This window comes from Bos grunniens, chromosome 2 (genome assembly GCF_055505025.1).
Source record: "Bos grunniens cultivar Pamir isolate PY7600 chromosome 2, Bosgru_T2T1.0, whole genome shotgun sequence".
Lineage (NCBI taxonomy): Eukaryota > Metazoa > Chordata > Mammalia > Artiodactyla > Bovidae > Bos > Bos grunniens.
The window spans coordinates 35,769,674-35,788,396 of NC_141166.1; the positions used below are offsets into that span (position 1 = coordinate 35,769,674).

At 36.8% G+C, this 18,723-nt stretch overlaps 1 protein-coding gene across 25 annotated transcripts in view; it reads left to right on the top strand.

The window, feature by feature from the left end:
• Window positions 1–18,723, top strand: part of IKZF2 (IKAROS family zinc finger 2) — a 187,217-nt gene that overhangs the window by 155,874 nt on the left and 12,620 nt on the right. For 20 of the 25 annotated variants that reach the window (XM_086341813.1, XM_086341882.1, XM_086341768.1 and 17 more), the window contains 2 exons: window positions 6,069–6,206; window positions 14,640–14,783. In XM_086341813.1, coding sequence (XP_086197939.1) covers window positions 6,069–6,206; window positions 14,640–14,783 — 282 coding nt within the window. The remainder of the gene's footprint in view (window positions 1–6,068; window positions 6,207–14,639; window positions 14,784–18,723) is intronic. The other 5 variants (XM_086341926.1, XM_086341908.1, XM_086341924.1 and 2 more) reach the window with 1 other exon arrangement.

Sequence of the window (18,723 nt, forward strand, 5' to 3'; positions counted from 1 at the left end):
ACAATAAACTTTAAGGCACAAGACACTTAAGGAAAGGCTCAAATACAGATACCCATATAAAAAGGGAAAAAGCCAGAGAAAATAGACAATATAAAAAAGAACTTTTTTAAAATGAAAATATTTTGCTCAGATAAATGTTGTTATATCCATGAAGTAAACAATACTATTTTTAAGAAAAAGGGAGGAACTCCTAGACATTTATGTTAGACAGAAAATACTTCCCAGTAGGATTCAAAGAAAAATGGAGGAATTTTTTTTAAGTTAAAATGTTAAAAGGATAGTTAATACAAAGAGAAAAGATATTTCAAGAATCAGTCTGAAAGGTCTAATATCAAATAAATAGAAATTCTAAAGAGAAAAGACAAAGAAATAGATTGTTATTAGATGGGGGTGGGGTAAGAGGAAGACTTTTTAAGTGCCTTGTAGAACTACTTTATTTTCTTAAGTATGGGCATAATAACTTGTAAAAAGGAAAAAAAAATTATTAAATAAGAAAAGGACTAAGGATGCTAAGGCAAACTAAATCAACATATAATTCTAGAATCTGGGGAATAAATTGTTACCTAGTGGGAGCAATAAAAATATTATTTATAACATGGGGAAATGTTCAAGATGTATTTTTCAGTTACATAAATAGATTGTATGATACAATATATAAAATAACCCAGTTTCATAACATAATATATTTGTTCATGTTTAAAAATTACAATAGGATAATATAAAAATGTTTAAGATACCTATCTGGAAATGATGTAATTATGAATATTTTTTTGGTAACTTTTAAAATTTCTATGTAGATGCATTGCTTTTAAAATTAGTAAAAGATGCAGCAAAAACCAGTGAGAGGAAAATATTTAACAAGTTAGGAAATGACGTCATTCATGAAAACACCACTTAGTAGTCCTTGCTCTTGAACAAATCATCTTACTAAACTCTTTGAGGTTGCAAAGATATAAGACACTATTTCAATTTCTCAAGAAACTCAATTCTTAACACAGGGGTTAGGAGAACCAACCCCTCCTCCCTTGCAGTGGAAAATCTACCTATAACTTTACGTCAGTGCTGCATATCCAGGGTTCCGTATTTGTGGAATCAGCCCACTTCAGATTGTGTGGTAATGTTGTTGCTTTAGTTGCTCAGTCATATCCGACTCTTTAACAATCAGGACTGTAGACCACCAGGCTCCTCTGTCCATGGGATTTCCCAGGGAAGACTGCTGGAATGGGTTGCCATTTCCTGCTCCAGGTTGCAATTTCTTTCCTTCTTCCTGACCCAGGGATCGAACCTGCGTCTCCTGCATTGGTAGGCAGATTCTTTACCACTGACCCACCAGGGAACTCTGTGGCACTGTAGTGTATATATATACAGAAAAAAAAATATCACATATAAATGGGCCCCTGCAGTACAAACCACTGTTCATGAGGCGAATGTAACCACATATAACTCAAGACAGAATGTTTTAAGTTTCCCAAGTGTGTACAGTTACAGTTCTTTAGTGAGAAAGATTGCTTATGGACAGAACATGGTTAGGGAGATTCAAAGGGTGAGTAGGATTTCAAGAGGTAGAAGTTGTATGAAGCCATTCCAGAAAGAACTAAGACTCAGAAGTGTAAAGATACAGGGTAATCTGGGCTGGATCCTGGGATAGAAGATGGAATGTTTCCTTTGGGACCAGAGTAGGATGCTGATGCCAGGTACAGGGCTGTGGACTTTGTTCAATAATGTTGTTGAGGAGGGGAGTAAATAATACACAAGGAAAGAGAAGACCTGCTTTGAAGTCTTATTAAGCTCACTTGGGTTCATGATAATGAAGACTTTTACTCAGATATTGGTTCAGAGAGTGAAAAGGGAGGGGTAAACTTGAATAATAGTTTGGATGTGAGAAATGAGGTAGGAGGCAGCAGTAGTGGTTCCTTGTCATGAGTCCGGTTTATTAAAACAGTGGTAATTCTTGCACAAAAGACCAGTCGGAACAAAGAAGTAATTTCGTAGAAGAAGATAATGTTGGATATATTGAATCTTAGATTTCAGAGAAATATGCATGAGGCCATGCTACAAAGGTATTTGAAAGGAAGAATCCAAAATGCAGTTATTCAGCAAATACATACTGAGCACCTCTTATGTTTAATAATACAAGACATGCTGCTGCTTCTGTGCTCAGTCGTGTGTGTCTCTTTGTGACCCATGGACTGTAGCCCTCCATACTTCTCTGGCCATGGTATTTCCCAGGCAAGGAGACTGGAGTGGGTTCCCGCTTCCTCCTGCAGGGGATCTTCCTGACCCAGGGATTGAACCAGCGTCTCCTGCATTGGCAGACAGATTCTTTACCATTGCACCTCCACTATAATTCCAAATTGAGTAAAACACAACCTCTGTCTTCATGACAGAGCTTGTTGTTTGGATAAGAGAAGCAGAGATCAAATGGATAATTACAATGCAATTATCAAAAGTGATGTGGACAGAGTGCTGTGAGAGCACAGAGGGGAAACTATGTCCTTGGTCATACCTTCCCATGACCGTGATCACTTTTAAAATATTTGTGACAAATAAAAGCTTCCAAACAGGGGGAAATTATTCAGGACTTGATTTGGATATTTCATAGAAATGAAGGCTTAAGAGGGAAAAGTGGGAGACTACTGTTCTAAGATCAAAACCCATAGGTTCGTATATATTTGTCAGGCAGGAGAAGGTTGAGAAGCTAGGGAGTGAGGACCCAAAAACTGATGCCAGAAGCTAAAATCAGAAGATTCAAGACTAGTGAAATTTTGATAGTTCAAGGAATTAGGAAGATTTAGGAATGATTAACGGAGAAGGCAATGGCAACCCACTCCAGTACTCTTGCCTGGAAAATCCCATGGGCGGAGGAGCCTGGTAGGCTGCAGTCCATGGGGTCGCTAAGAGTCGGACACGACTGAGCAACTTCACTTTCACTTTTCAATTTCCTGCATTGGAGAAGGAAATGGCAACCCACTCCAGTGTTCTTGCCTGGAGAATCCCAGGGACGGAGGAGCCTGGTGGGCTGCCGTCTTTGGGGTCGCACAGAGTCGGACACGACTGAAGCGACTTAGCAGCAGCAGCAGGAATGATTAAAATCTACTAGCACATCAGGGACTATGGATGACTTTAAAAAAAAAGTTTCAGTAATACTAAATGAAGCTGTTTCAGATAGTGAGACTGTGTAAATAATAATATTTGTAAAAAGAAAAGTAGCAAAAGAGTGGTCCTTTTCTGTGTATATACCTATGTTATACATTTTAACTCATAGAGTTGATAACTATTATACAGTTAAACTCCCTATGTATAAATATTTTCATGACCTTGATTTTTAGGAAATATGGGTGTCCACTAAGCCTATTGTAATCATTTCATGATGTATGTAAGTTGGATCATTCTGCTGTACCCTTTAAACTTACGCAGTATTGTCTGTCAATTATATCTCCATAAAACTGAAAGAAAGAGAAAAAGAAATATCAAAGAACTGACAAGAAATGATCTTGTAGGGATAGAAGAGCCATAGGATTTGGCAGGGACTGTTGATAATGTTTGAAACAATTTTCAAAAAAGAGTAGCAGGAACACAATCTAGACTTTGAAGGAGCTAAGAACATGAGAGTAAATAGAGATGATGGCAGTTCCCGGAAACACTGTCTCTCCTCTGCCCTCTGCCCATCCCCATTATCTAACTTCTGTTTTTTCTTCAGCTATCAGCCTAAATGTTCAACCTCAGGCAGACCTTCCCGGCCAATCTTCTCAAACTAAATCAGGGTACCCATATTATACTAGCTTACCGTTCTTTAGATCCATAGAGTCTACAATTTGTAATGTATTGCTTGTATATTTTTTTAATGTCTGTCTTCCTCGGTAGACTGTTGTTTTCATGAAGGTAGGCACCATGACAGTTTTCTCTCCACTTTACATTCCAACCTCATCCCAGGGTTGGTACAAGGTAGGCTTTCTGTAAAGATGTATCACCTAAGAGAAGTATATCCAAATTTCTTGGATATAGAATACTTACACAAGATGTGAAAGTCCAGCCTGAGACCTAATATGTGGATTGCTGGAATGGAATGCAGATGAAGATTTGGGGAAATGGAGAGCAGTTTACTCAAATACCTGTTACACTCACAGAGAACAAGGATGGGATGAAAAAGCGAGTGATGTTTTTACACAAATTGATAACAAAGTAAGAGAAGCTGATGGGATAGAGTTCTACAATGAGAAGGTTAAAATGTATACTGTCTCTTTTTCCTTATCTGGGGAGTTGGGTGTTTATAAAGAGTTGTGAGCCAAGGCGAGTGGACTGGAACTATGTTTTAATTAAGTTAAAAAGGTGTCAAGTTGCTTAGAGAAATAAGAGGAAGAAATTATCAGAGGATATGTTCACAGTAAAACATAGGTATCATAGGACACAATACAACAGGATTAGAAAGGGGTAGACAGAGCTGGTGGAACTAGTTTATAGTGGGCTATTAAATACAGTGTATATGCTTAAGTATTAATTGCTCAATAGACTTGTTCAAAGCAAATTCATCAAAGATTTTTGTCATATGTAGCCCCAAGCCACATGTCTTGGAATGCAATTACCTATAAATATATTTATATCATTTACACTAATGTTTTTGACTAAAGTATTTCTTGTATTTCCTAATGCTGTCTCTCACAGTGCCACAACACTTCATGATATACAAAGCTACCTGGTGTTCACTTCCCAGAAATTCTTGGTTCTGATGAATAGAAGTTACTTTGCCTGGTATTTTTAGAAATGACTAATCCTGCCTTAGATAGTTTTGTTTTTTGAGACAGTTTAGAAAAAATTGTGACTGTGAAATAACTGATATGAGTTTATATGGCCCTCAAATACAATCTAAAGGTTTGTTTGGTTTCTTAAATCAGTGTAGTGAAATTTTATGTAGCTGTGAATACCTTGTCTTGTTAAAGTATTTCAGTTTGTTTATGACCAGTATAATAGCATGGGTTTGTAAAGGACCTGGAATTAGGGATGCTTTCTTGGACCATGAAAAAGAGTTGTCTGTCTGTTCTCTGGGCGAAAAAAAATGATTCCTAAGGGAGTCTAATGAGCGCAGCTCGCCTGATTCACTGTGTGCTTTACCAAGGGCTCTGCCAACAGACGCCCTGGTGTTTTATGGATTTTCTGCATCCATTCAAAACAAAAAATCAAAGTATTTTGTGATACCCTTGTGAATAGTCATACATTAAAACACACCTCTTTCCCTAAATATGTTTTTTTTTTCCTTCTTAAATTTTTAAAGTTTTTTTCTTTAATGTAAACACTGAAGTAATTTACCAGTATCATGAGATATGGCTATTAGAAAGTAATTCACTTCCTGAATGTGAAATACATAATTAAGTATCACTGTCGTTGTATAACTAAATATGTTAGGCTTCAGTGGTTATTGTTAATAACCTTAACTTAAAGCACCTACATTCTTGGTAATGTAAGAACAGCGCTGCGGTGGGAGAATAAACTGTTGTGCTGCATAGTTTTGCATGTGTGAATAGTTATTACCAAGGTGGAAAGAAAAGAGAAACTCTCCTTTTATCTGTATTTTTTCTCATCCTTTGAGTTCTTTCTAGTCTTCTTGGTATTGGTGAATAACCTTTTCATTAGTCAATGACATTTCGAGTTGTTGCATTTTAGTTTCCCTCAGTAAAATCCTCTATCCTTAACCCGAATAAATAAAAATAATTCTCACCATGTATCTAGGACACTCATAATTTGTCTTTTGAATGAGTCAAAGCTTTGAGAATTGTGTAAATGTTAAGAGTCTGATACTTTGAAGACTGATCATCAGCCTCTCCTGATGTAGGAGACAGCACGATTTTGATTCAGTATTTCCCCTGTCGCCAAAGGTACACTCTGCCTTTGCTTGCTGTCGCTTAATCTTGGTAGAAGTTTATTATCTTTAATCACCTAAATCGGAGTGTGGAGGAGGAAGAGATTTAAGTCTGAAAAGTATATAACTGCTTCCTCCAGACTATCAAAAGTTAGCTGGTAATTTTGCTTGGACTGAGACCCGACAGCACACTAATCCTGAGTTCTCTTCACAGTGGGTAAGCCTCACAAGTGCAACTACTGTGGACGGAGCTACAAGCAGCGCAGCTCGCTGGAGGAGCACAAGGAGCGCTGCCACAACTATCTCCAGAATGTCAGCATGGAGGCTGCCGGGCAGGTCATGAGTCACCATGGTGGGTAGCATGGCGTTCCCCGCTTTCATTCTCCCCTGCTGCTTTTGTCCTTTATTATGGGTTAAACAGTTCTGTCTACCCTTCAGCATGAAGGTAAAGTTTTACTCTGTTTTAGAGCAATTGTAGATCATACTCACTTTGTATGGGATTTCCTTCTTAAGTGCTTGAAATTAGTTAAGCTTTGGGACACTTTGCAAACAAGCTATATTGAGTTTTGACGATACACCCAAGTTTATTTCTGATAGCCTGTGTTTGAATTAATATCATAATGGCAGATGGCCTTGAATACACCAAAGGACAGTACTGTTTGGTCTTTTCCATTCACTGCATCAAATAGTTCAAGATGGTTTCATGTAAGTCTATAGGTTTTCTAAAATAAGTAATTGGTTACTTGTATATTTACATGTCTCTTAGGTAAGTAATCAGTGATATAATTGAAAATGTCTCCAGTTTGTCTTGTGGTTTATCTTGGAAGTTACTGATTTTGCTTTCTGCAAGTATGGCAAACAATCTAGACCAAAATTAGGTACCACTGCCCTCCACAAAAATCAAAACCCAAACAAAACATCTGGACCTCCACAATACACAATAACAAGTAGGCAAGCAGTCCCTCAGGTTTATTCAACTAATCATTCTCTGTTACCAAATTCTTCCCTGGTGATCCAGTGATTAGAACTTTGTCTTCCAATACAGGGAGTGCAGTTTCAATCCCTGGTCGGGGAGCTAAGATCCCACATTTCTCTAGGCCAAAAACAAAACAGAAAACAGAAAAATATTGTAACAAGTTCATAAAGATTTTTAAAATGGCCCACATCAAAAAAATCTTTAAAAAACTCTCTATAACGAAAAAATAATGTTAGTCAATCAGCCTCACAAAGTGTTATGAATTTTAATTCTTTAGATTTGGAGCATCTCTTTGGTCCTACAAATTATATTTTTATAATGATTGATTTTATTATTCATATAAGCATATACAAAAATGGTAACTTATTGATACATTTATATCTTTCATTTAGGAAAGATTTGGTCAGTATTAATTAGTACAGTTGAGAAATCTTATAGTCACTTTTATGTAAGCATCTCTTTTGTATTTACAGACAGCTCAAGGATTATTTATGGGAGATTGTGGAACTGTGGAATTGTGTTTATTGGACAGCTAGTGATTACTTTTTGATGAATCAGAAATTTTTTCAGTTACTATTTTGTTACATCGAATAATTGAAAAGTTTCTTTGTATTGAAGGTCATTTATGTTATTAATTCTGTCATTATTGTGACTGAGTCCTTTTGTTTTTATATTATCGTTAATTAACATTTTTGAATTGTTTTAAGTCTTTGTAAACTTGGTATTGTAAGCTTGCATTACTGGGCTTATGATGGCAACATAGGATCCAGAGCATTAAAGTTAAAATTGTGAGGTTAAACTGCACAGGGAGTACAGTTTGAATCCCTGGTTGGGGAGGACCAGCAACTCTGGTCTGGCTGTGTGGTGTGTGTCTGTGTTAATCATAGTCTTGGTGTGAGAATTCAATGTGATTGGATGGGCAATGAAAGCCCAATAGTTATTTTTACTATTTCAGGTAATTAAATATTAAGAAATAAATATTGCACCCCCTATAAAGTTATGTTACTTGTGACGTTAATTAGACCTTTGAGGTTTCATTTACTGAGCACATTGTTTCTGTTCAAATTGTTGCTTTTAGAGGTGATTTGAGGCAAGGTAGCTGATGGAGGCTTGGGGCATGCCAGAGTTTTCTAGGACACCTTATGGCACTGCTATTTTTCTGTGTAATGTTCTTTCATTGTGATTTTGATATTTGACTGGATTATTAGTTTTATGAACTAATTTTCCATTCACAGTTATTTATGAAACTGTGTTGCAAACACATGTGTATATGAAATAGAATCTCTCCTTAAAGACCATATATTTTTCTAGGGAGGTAAGGCATACATAAGTAATTATAGTCAGCATGTAACTATCTTTTGAGAGATTAATCAGCTATAGAATATGTGGTGCCAAAAAATTTTAACAGATGTATTCTGGGGTAAAAAGAGTTCTAAACAGTTGCAGCCTCAGCATCAACCTCTGTTCCCCAGGTTGGTTAGCCTTTGACAGGCAAAATGCCTTTACAGATGGTTTGAAACTGGAAGAGTATGGAAAATTGGAAAGACACTCGGGTACTGGGTAGGGCAGGAGATAAAGCAAGATGGAGTGTGTGTGTCTGTGTGGGACGGGCACATAGGTTTTGGTATCATTTATAGACCCAAATATTTGTTCTTCAATAATGGATGGAGTTTTAGCCATCCAATATAAACCATATAAGTTTATATGACTGCTATTTCATGCTGCGCTTTTTCTAAATGTGTTGCAATAATAAGTTGAGATTATCCTTAACCTCTGCTTCCTTTTGTTAACGTGTAATGTCTGAGGTAGGAGTTGATAATTGCCATAAGAGAGACAGTATAGATAAAAATGCTACTAGTGATCATCATTAACCTGTCTCATATACACAGCTTGGCATGTATCTCGTTTTTGCCAGAGCCACAGTGTCTAACTATTCTATTACACTGGGTCTATTATTTTGCCTTTTCTTTTAGCTGTAGACTGGGGATTGCCATCACTGTGGTCACCCATTAGCTCTTTGAAATTAATGACTATTCTTTCCTTTTCATAACTGACATTGTTATATTTCCTAGCCTCTCTTTCCCAAAACATGTTCATCCTCATGTTGGCTTCTAGTGAAGTCTGAAGTCAAAGAGACTTTCTTTCACTTCGATTCAGGAAAGCACCTATCATGGGCTTGCTGTGTGCCAAGCTCTATGGAATGTTCTGAGAATATAAAGATACATGGACATAGTTTTGTTCTTATATTTGTAGTCTCGTAGGAAATACATAAAAGATAAACAAAATGAAGCAAATGCTCTAATAAAGGTATATAAACACTTCTCCTGAAGCACAGATGCAAAAGTCACCTAACTCTAGAGAAATCAAGGGAAGTTTCTTAAATGAAGTTTTTGCTCCATACATAAGGATGAGAAAAAATTGCACAGATCAGATTCACAAAAAGTATACATCCCAGGATGAGAAGTTGTCTTAAGCTAAGACTTAGAGGTATAAATAAACATTAACAAGTTTCTGGATACTGAACACAGTTGGAGTTCAAGGGATGGTAGGAAATGAGACTAAAATAGTAGGTTGTGATGCAGAGATAGAGTTTTACGTGCTAATCCAGTTTTTAAATTTCACTGGGGTAATCTATGTCTTCTAAGAAACAGCATCACCGATGTAGAACATAGGATAGATGCCTGACTGGAGTGTGAGGAGAGACTAGGAGTGAGAATGCCAAGGAAAAGATAAAGAGGAGCAGCAGGAGAAAAGTATATATTTACAAGTTTGGATCAAAAGTTCTCAAGTTTGGTAAAAAGGAGGAAATTAATGACTTGCAGTTTTAGAAGTAAAGATAAAAATGAATTGAATTTTATGGCAGATTATCTTATTTAAAAGTTATTTTATGCTCATTTTTCAAGTCTTCTCAGCTTGAAGAAAAAGCTTTAACAAGCGAAGTATGTAATTAGCTTTTCCTCCTTGCCTGAAGACAAAAATGAAACTGTGAACCAAAAAGATGGCCAAGTTTAAAGCAAGAATGTATATTCTTAGGTTTATGTTTTGAATTATTTGGTAAAGGGAATTTCTTTATTGCAAGGATGGATGCTTAATTGGTAACATATAAACTTCCTAGTAAGCTTCTTTCACTGGTTTCTAATGAGTGACAGCATTTCAAGATGTTTGTTTAGTAAACATCCACTGATTCTTATTTGTCTCACATCATCTGAAGACAGAGTCAAATAAAATGCAGTCCCTGCTTGAGGTCGCTTATCAACTATTAGAAGAAAAAGACCAGTCAACCAACAGTTACAGCACTGAGTGATAAGCATTATGGGAGCACAGAGGACAGGTATCTAAGTCACAGTGGGTGTCCAAGAGGAATTTCTAGGGAAAATTATGTTTGAGTGGAGTTTTGAAAGGCAGAAGAGCAAGCTGCTGCTGCTGCTGCTAAGTCGCTTCAGTTGTGTCCGACTCTGTGCAACCCCATAGACGGCAGCCCACCAGGCTCCCCCGTCCCTGGGATTCTCCCGGCAAGAACACTGGAGTGGATTGCCCAAGCTAAATAAATAGAAAAGGGTGTTTCATGTGGAGAGAACAGCAAGTATAAAGAAATAGAAATCTAAAGGAGCATGGTGGGTTAAGGACCCCCAAGTACTTATGTATAATTAGAGCCCAGTTGTTAAAGGCAAGAAAAATTGGAAGGTGATGAGGCCTGAGAGAGACAGTGAAGGACCTATTGTGCTAAGCAAAGAATTTTATGAATTTTATTCTTTATCCTAAAAAATATTATTATGCTTACATTTCATTGCTAGAAATGTGGGCAGGAGATCAGAAGAGTCAAGATAGGACCAGGTAGACCATGGCAACAGTCTCCTGATTGGTTGAGTTGGGCCTAGTAGCCATCAATATTCAGAACACTTAAAACTATAAATGTAGCATCTAAGACATTTGGTATCTCCATGAGTGCATATCTGAGGAGGGAGGAGGAGACTGGATGAATGGGCAAAAATCTAGGATTTGCCACACGTCTCTAGTATGGATGACCATGTAGATAGTGCTCTTAACTGAGATGGAAATTAGGAAAATAAGAGAAAGTTTAGGGAGGGAAATAGAGATTTCAGTTTTTGAACAAATTATCTTTTATGCACCTGTGAGAGACAGCCAAGTAAAACTGTCTAGAAGGAAGTTGAATATATAGATCTCAAGCTCTTAAGAGAAGTCTCAGTAGGCAATAAAGGTGTGGAAGCCATCCTTATATAGGTAGTAATCTAAAGTAACAGGTTTTATAAGGTTATATAGTTAAGTATGGAATTAGACATCTAGAGAAAGACAAGGACACATTAAGAAGGCGGGAAAAAGAAGCTCAATGAAGCTGTGTGTGACTAGAGGATGGGAAAATGGAAAGAGTGATTTCAGGTATGGGCACTGTCTACTGTTGTCAAGAGTATAATCAAGATAAATGAAAAATTTCTTTTTATGTTCTTCAACATGGAGAGAATGTGTGACAAAATAGAAGACATGTGTTGTCTTTATCATACTTGCCCTTCTTCTCCTGTAGTTAACAAAGCTTCCATTTTCCTTTCGAGAGCTGTCCTCTCCTATTGGGTGAAGGCACAGTGGGACTGTCAGTCGAAGCGCCCTACCCTCTTCTGGGGGATGTGGACATGTGACCTAATCTAGGTCTCTCAGAGTATGTCTTCCTGGAATTTGAAATTTGAGTGGATTGTTTGGCAAAATAGCAGTGTTGGAAACACTCATATGGTTCTATCTTTGTGATTTATCAATATGATGAGATAATGAAGTAATGCAAGGATAAATACATTTTATGCTGGTTATAACTTCAAAAATAATGTCAAGAAAGATATTTGGTTATGAAATTTGTTCTAATAAGTGAAGTTGATATTTTTTTAGCCTAGTTGAATGTCACACAATACTATTAATACATTGCTAACTAGAGAACTTGTTTTGTGTTTCAAGTAATGTATATCTGGAAACATTTTGATGAGTTGCACCCAGATTCATGAAAGCAAATAATTGAGATTAGTTACATAATATATAAAATGTATCAGATCTTCTCTCAGTGGAAACCTTAAATGTATTTCAAACTTGTTTATACAAAGTCAATACTCAAATAGTGGCTAAGAGCCCTGCTCTGGGTCATACCACTTAGGTTCTACCTAGATATAAACACTGAGAAAATGGTTCAATTAAGTTTTTTTGAAAAAATAAAAACACATTGTAAATCAACTGTACTTCAATTTAAAACACAGTGTAAATGAACTGTACTTCAATTCAAAACACATTGTAAATCAACTACAATTTTTTTTTAAGCACAGTGAGAAAATTACATCTTTGGGTCTTTGTTTCCCCATCTGTAAAATGGAAATGGTAATTGCACCTGTCTCAGGGGGTTGTTGAAAGCATTAATTAGATTATCAAATGGAAAGCCTTTAAAAAGTACTTAGTATATAGGGTGAATCTGTTGTTTTTATTATTGCCAGTATGGTAGAAGCAAGACTATTATTTGATATGTAAAAGTCTGTTGTGAAGTAGAAGTAAGACCAGAACTCTGCCAAAGTCATTGTTTTCAGTTCACATGAGCTTCATTGAACTTGGGACAAATCACCTGAATTGAGGTGGATGTGGTGTGGGACAGTTCCCACACCCAGGTTTCGTTTTGAGTGTTAAATGTGTGCAAATGTGAAAATTCAAGGTGAGACTTGAGCAAAACTGCCAAGTTCTAGACAACTCATTTCAAAACTAATTAGTATATTCAATTTTGGGGCAAACCCTGTTAACCAGTTTTGCTGTTTTTTAGCAAAATTTACAACAACAAACATTTTTTTCTTTCCTTATTTTATTTTGGATCTTGGTTCATGACATATTTTCATCTTGGGCCTGTTCATGGCCTGTATTTCAATTAAATAGTTATTTTTTTGATGATGTAGTAAGTGACCATGAATTCAACATCTAAAGCAAAAGTTAAAATTTTGACAATAATCTATATCTAATTATATGAATACCCACCATATCTTCCTGGACCCCCTTACCTGAATTCCTATCGACATTCATTCTTTGCTTTAAGTTTTTTTTTTTTTTTTTTCTTATTCAGTTGTTCCTAAGAGAGGACATGTTTTAAGTAATGTCTAGGGACATACTTTTTGCTTTTGTATATCATGAATTATAGCAGTATACAAGTGTTTCTTTGTTTGTCTCATCTTGGAAATTTTTCCAAATTAACATTAAAAAATTATAGGATCCCTTGTCATTAAAATAGAGATTGAAGATTGAATTTTTCTGGCCCATCCACCTGCCTATTACTAGGTTAACCCAAAACTTAGATTGAATGTCGATATCTTTAAGCAGGTCAGAATTACAAAAACATCTTCTGATGCCATTTTTCATTTCTTCAAAATCTATAACCTGTATTGGTTATTAAATAGGTCACCTGAATTGTGCACTGGATTTTCTTAACTTTAATCTCTTGCCTTCTTACTTGTAGTGTCTGCCCCTATAAAGGATAATGCATTGTATTTCACACTGTAAAGCTATCATTCTGTAAATCATTTTACAGTGCATGATGAACAAGATATCCTGATATGAAACCTTTAGATTTCCAAACAGTGCTAACACAAGTTCAATTGTTAAAAAGTAACAGTAATCAAGAAATAGTAAGTTATGGTCTTTTCTGCAAATGTTGGTTTTAATCCACTGATCAGGCTTCCCAGGTAGTGATAATGGTAAAGAACTCACTTGCCAATGCGGGAGACATAAGAGACTTAACTTCAGTCCCTGGGTCGGGAAGATCCCCTTGAGGAAGGCATGGCAACCCACTCCAGTATTCTTGCCTGGAGAATCTCATGGACAGAGGAGCCAGGCGGTGCTCTCCAGTCCATAAGGTAACAAAGAGTCAGACATGACTGAAGTGATTTAGCACACACATGCAGTCTGTCTCCAGTGTTACTCTATCTTTAAATATCCTTTGAAAGTATTTTTGTTCAAAAATAACTTTTAAGTTCTGTGTCTATACCATACATGTCAATATCTCATGTCAGTATCTATCAGCCAGTATATTAACCCACAGCCACTTAGACAGATGGGATGAAAAGGGAGCAGCGCAGGAGAGTTTATGTCAGATGAATTAGAGCAGTAGTTTAGTGAGCAAATATGCCAATTTGGAAATGGATTCTTTTATCCTGCTGAAGAGCTCTTTTTAAAATAAATTACAATCATAAAGCTGTCACCGTTTACTATGCACGGACATGTTCAGAATCGGATCTCCTTCATGAAGGCTGCTTTGTGCAGGTAGGTAGCCACAGCCAACAGGGCTCACAGCTCTTTCAGCTCATCAGATAGAAAATCTGCTACAAGAAAATACATGGGTGAAAAAAACTGATTAAATATGCTGCTCTTCTGTGTGTCTGTGTAAGCTTTCATCTGAAACAAGTTGACTTGCTTAAATTGTTTTAGAAAAATAAACTCCAAAAGCCTTGAGAATAGTGCAGTCTTAAAGTTAGTATTGATTTTAATCAGTGTTAAAAAACACTTTCAGAGGAATAAAATGAGAAAAAGAACATGTTGGCCACCAGTAGTGGCAACAGTGTATGTCATTGATCTGAGAGAGACTTGGATAAAAACAAGTTGTGTGTGTGTGTGTAAAATTAAAAGTATAGTTTAACATTAGAGGTTATTCTTTCTAATTGCTTTTATTCTAGCATGCTAGTTTTTATGTTTGTATAACACGTGTTGAGGTGGAAAGCCCATCTTTGCATATTTTTAAATGTTGAAGAAATTATCAGATTACATTTTTTGTATGGTTTTATATAGTACCTCCTATGGAAGATTGTAAGGAACAAGAGCCTATTATGGACAACAATATTTCTCTGGTGCCTTTTGAGAGACCTGCTGTCATAGAGAAGCTCACAGGGAATATGGGAAAACGTAAAAGCTCCACTCCACAAAAGTTTGTGGGTAAGCATTACAAAGGATTTTATTTCTGTAAAAGCTAATTTTAATGAGCAAAGGCATGTTCCCATGTATATATGAATATATATGGTATGTTTCAATTCATGAAATAAATGGTCATCTCTTTTCCCCATTATACTACACACAAAGTATGTGTGACATTACACACAGACATACACACACACACTACATACCCTTAGGCATGTGGGCCTAAGAAAGAGAAATGAAGGAAAGAGTGATAGAACTCCATTGTTATCTCAAATTGAAGCCTTATATAAAGGAAGTGAAAGTCGCTCAGTCGTGTCCAGTTCTTTGCGACCCCATGGACTATACAATCCATGGAATTCTCCAGGCCAGAATACTGGAGTGGAGCCTTTCCCTTCTCCAGGGGATCTTCCCAACCCAGTGATTGAACCCAGGTCTCCCGCATTGCAGGTAGATTCTTTACCAGCTGAGCCACAAGGGAAGCCCAAGAATACTGGAGTGGGTAGTCTATCCCTTCTCCAGGGGATCTTCCCAACCCAGGAAACCAACCAGCGTCTCCTTCATTGCAGGCGGATTCTTTACCAACTGAGCTATCAGGGAAGCCCAAAGTAGCCCTCATGGCCTGTACTTACATAAAGTGTAATAACAAATAACAGTACTTAAAGAATTGTTAACTATTCTTTGTAGTTATTAGCCAGGTTTTTAATCCATTTTCTTTCCACAAAATTAATGCTTTTAAAGAATCTGTCTATCAGTGCCGGAGACGCAGGAGATACGGATTTGATCCCTGGGTTGGGAGGAGTCCTCTGGAGGAGAAAATGGCAACCCATTCCAGTATTCTTGCCTGGCAAGTCCTATGGACAGAGGAGCCTGGAGGGCCATAGTCCACGGGGTTGCACGAAGAGTCGGACACAGCTGAGCATGCATCCCCCCCAAGTATTTAATCTAGAATGAAGAGAAATATTTTTTTTCAATTTGGCATTAAAATAAGTAATTCAGCAATCTGCATTCAAGATGTTTCATATTTGATCTTTGTTTTCATGTAGTTTATGTTTTAAACTGAAAAGATTAAGTGTGATATATTAGACTTTCATTTCCAAGCCGTCAGATATTCTTTGTTACACTCAGGGTTGGCATCATTCTGCATACTATAATACTATAAATTATCTCTGAGGTTACAGAATTATCTAGCTATTTTCAAAAAGAGCTGAATGAATAACAGATTAAATATACATAATTTTCATTATTTATATATATAATATATATTCTTATAGACTTATATAGAGTAAAAATTGGAAAGATAAAAAATAAACAGATTCTCATATTCCAGTGTCAAAATATATTGTGAAACATCTTTATGAGGGTTGAGTAGTAACTGAGAGAAAACCTTTGCTTTGGTTATTTCATAAGGGGAAGGGTGATAAAATTCTTCTATCCCAGTAAACACTTAGAGATTTCTTTTCAATCTAAAATTGAAGAACTAACAAATCACCAAAATATGAATTTTAAGACAAGCTGGAGAAGTTAACTGACAAAGTTCATTGAAAGAAGCCCAAAGATCATAGTTTATGCTAGGTCAGTTTAAAACTAGGGCTTCCCAGGTGGCCCTAGTGGTAAAGAACCCGCGTGCCAATGCAAGAGACCTAAGAGACATGGGTTCAATCCCTGGCTCAGGAAGATTGCCTGGGTGAGGGCATGGCAACCTACTCCAGTATCCTTGCCTAGAGAATCCCATGGGCAGAGGAGCCTGGTGGGCTGTGGTCCACAGGGTCTCAAAGAGGCGGACATGAATGAAGTGACTTAGCAGCACACACAGTTTAAAACTAGCCCCTGAGAATATACTCAGATCTGTTTGGGGCCCTGAGTCACTTTTATTTCTGTCTCTCTTTCTTCCTGCTTATAAATAACCTTTTTTAAATGCCAGTTCTTCTGTTTTACAAAATTGGTTAATTTGCTGGATGTCTATTAAATGTCTGTGTCATTGGAAAAATATAAAATTTATTACTATTCTGTTTTAGTTCTCATCTTTATAATGTTTTCATGTTTCCTATGACTTAGATGCTACTCTCAATTTGACTTAATTGCATCCCTTAGAAAAGAGGGATACATTAAAAAAATTTTTTTATTCTAAAATAAGAACATTAGTTTTTTATTAGAAATTCATGATATTTTTTTCTTTATTTGGATTCTGTCCTGGTGGTAATACACAATTGACCCTTGAACAACACAGGGTTTGGGGCAATGGCCTTAATACAGTGGAAACTTTGCATATGACTTACAGATGACCCTCCTTACACGCAGTTGTCCATATCCACCTTTCTGCATGGATCATGCAGTACTATGGTATTTACTGTTGGGAAAAATCCTCCTATAAGTGGACCTGTGCAGTTCAAACCCATGCTGTTCAAGGGTCAACTGTATAACAAACAATTGCATAGTAGTTTTTCTATGATGCCTTTTGAAATGAGAAATATCATCATTCCTCACTTACTATAAATTTCTTTTTATCACTTTCCTCAGTTAAATACTCTCCTTTGATTTTATCAAGCTCTCCAGGCCAATGATCCTTGAACTTGCTGTGTATTTGTTTCATCCTCTCTTTTCTTATCCAGTTTGGATTCCATGACTCTCTTGTCTTACTGTCCTTCTGTCTTTCAACTAGTAAAATGCCTACCCTCTAATGAAGCCAACTGAACCTCTCTTCCACATCTACATAGCTGCTAGTAATTTTAGAGAAAATCCCACAGCCTTTTAAATTGGCATCGCTGTAAATAAATGAGTAACTGATCTCAAATACTAATTGTTCCATCCCTACCATATAGCGGCCTTCCTTTTATCCACCCCTGAACAGTCTTCCCTCATATTCAACACATAGGGCCATTTCAACCTTTCTCTACTCTCCCAAAATATGGTATCTCACACCTTGGTGATATTACATCTCGATTCTTAGGAAATAAGAACATTTGACATGATTTCAACTATCACTAATCCTGTAAGATATGTGCACCCACATGGATGCTCTCTTCTTTCATGGATGAAAGCAGCATCCTTCTTTCTAATTAATGCTTCTTCTTGGTCCCTGGAGTTCTCCTATCCCAGCCCCTCAAATAACTTGCGCTATTGTTTTCCCCCTTTGTCACATGTATTTTTAACATGTCCCTTCTATTGGCATTTTTCTTTTGGCATTCAATGTGATAAATTCTCATCATTAAAAAAAAAAAAAGCTAACATCAAACCCAGGTCTTCTTCCAGCTACTACCTACTTTCTCCTTCTCTTCAAAGATGTAATTGTTGAAAGAGCTCTCTGTGATCGCTTTCTATAATTTTTTTTTTTTTCATTCTACTCATTCTCCAGCCTACACAGCCTGGCTTTTGTCCTCATGTTCTACTGAAATTATTCTTTATAGTGCCAAGCCCAGAGGACTTTCAGACCATTTTACACAACTGAAGCGTATTTTCACTACTGAATAGTTAATACCCTTAGAAACACTCTCTTTCCTTGATTTCAGTGACACTGATCTCTCTTGCATTTCTTCTCTGACTGCTCCTTCTCAATCTTCTTAATGGATTCCCCGTAACAGTTATACAAATGGTTCTACAGTCCTAACGGAGACCTCAAATTCATACACCTAATTATTTTAATATTATAAATCAGGCTTAAATTAAAAACTATTGTGTTCTAACCTCCTAATCTGGAAGACTGAGTTCAAATAATAGAATTCTCAGATTCTTCAGAGTTCCACACCAGAACTTGAAGGCATGAGCAGAGCAAACCCCCCTGGTGTGCAGTCAGTCCCCTCTTTTAAACCCACTCTTGATTCTAAACAGCACCACAGAGGGGCCTCATGCATGTATGTGTAGACATTTGGTATGCACATCCAAATTCTTTTCATGCCCCACCTGACTCACAGCCCATAAAGAGTAGTGTACTGACCATTCTTCAGGCCTTAGAGTGTACCTA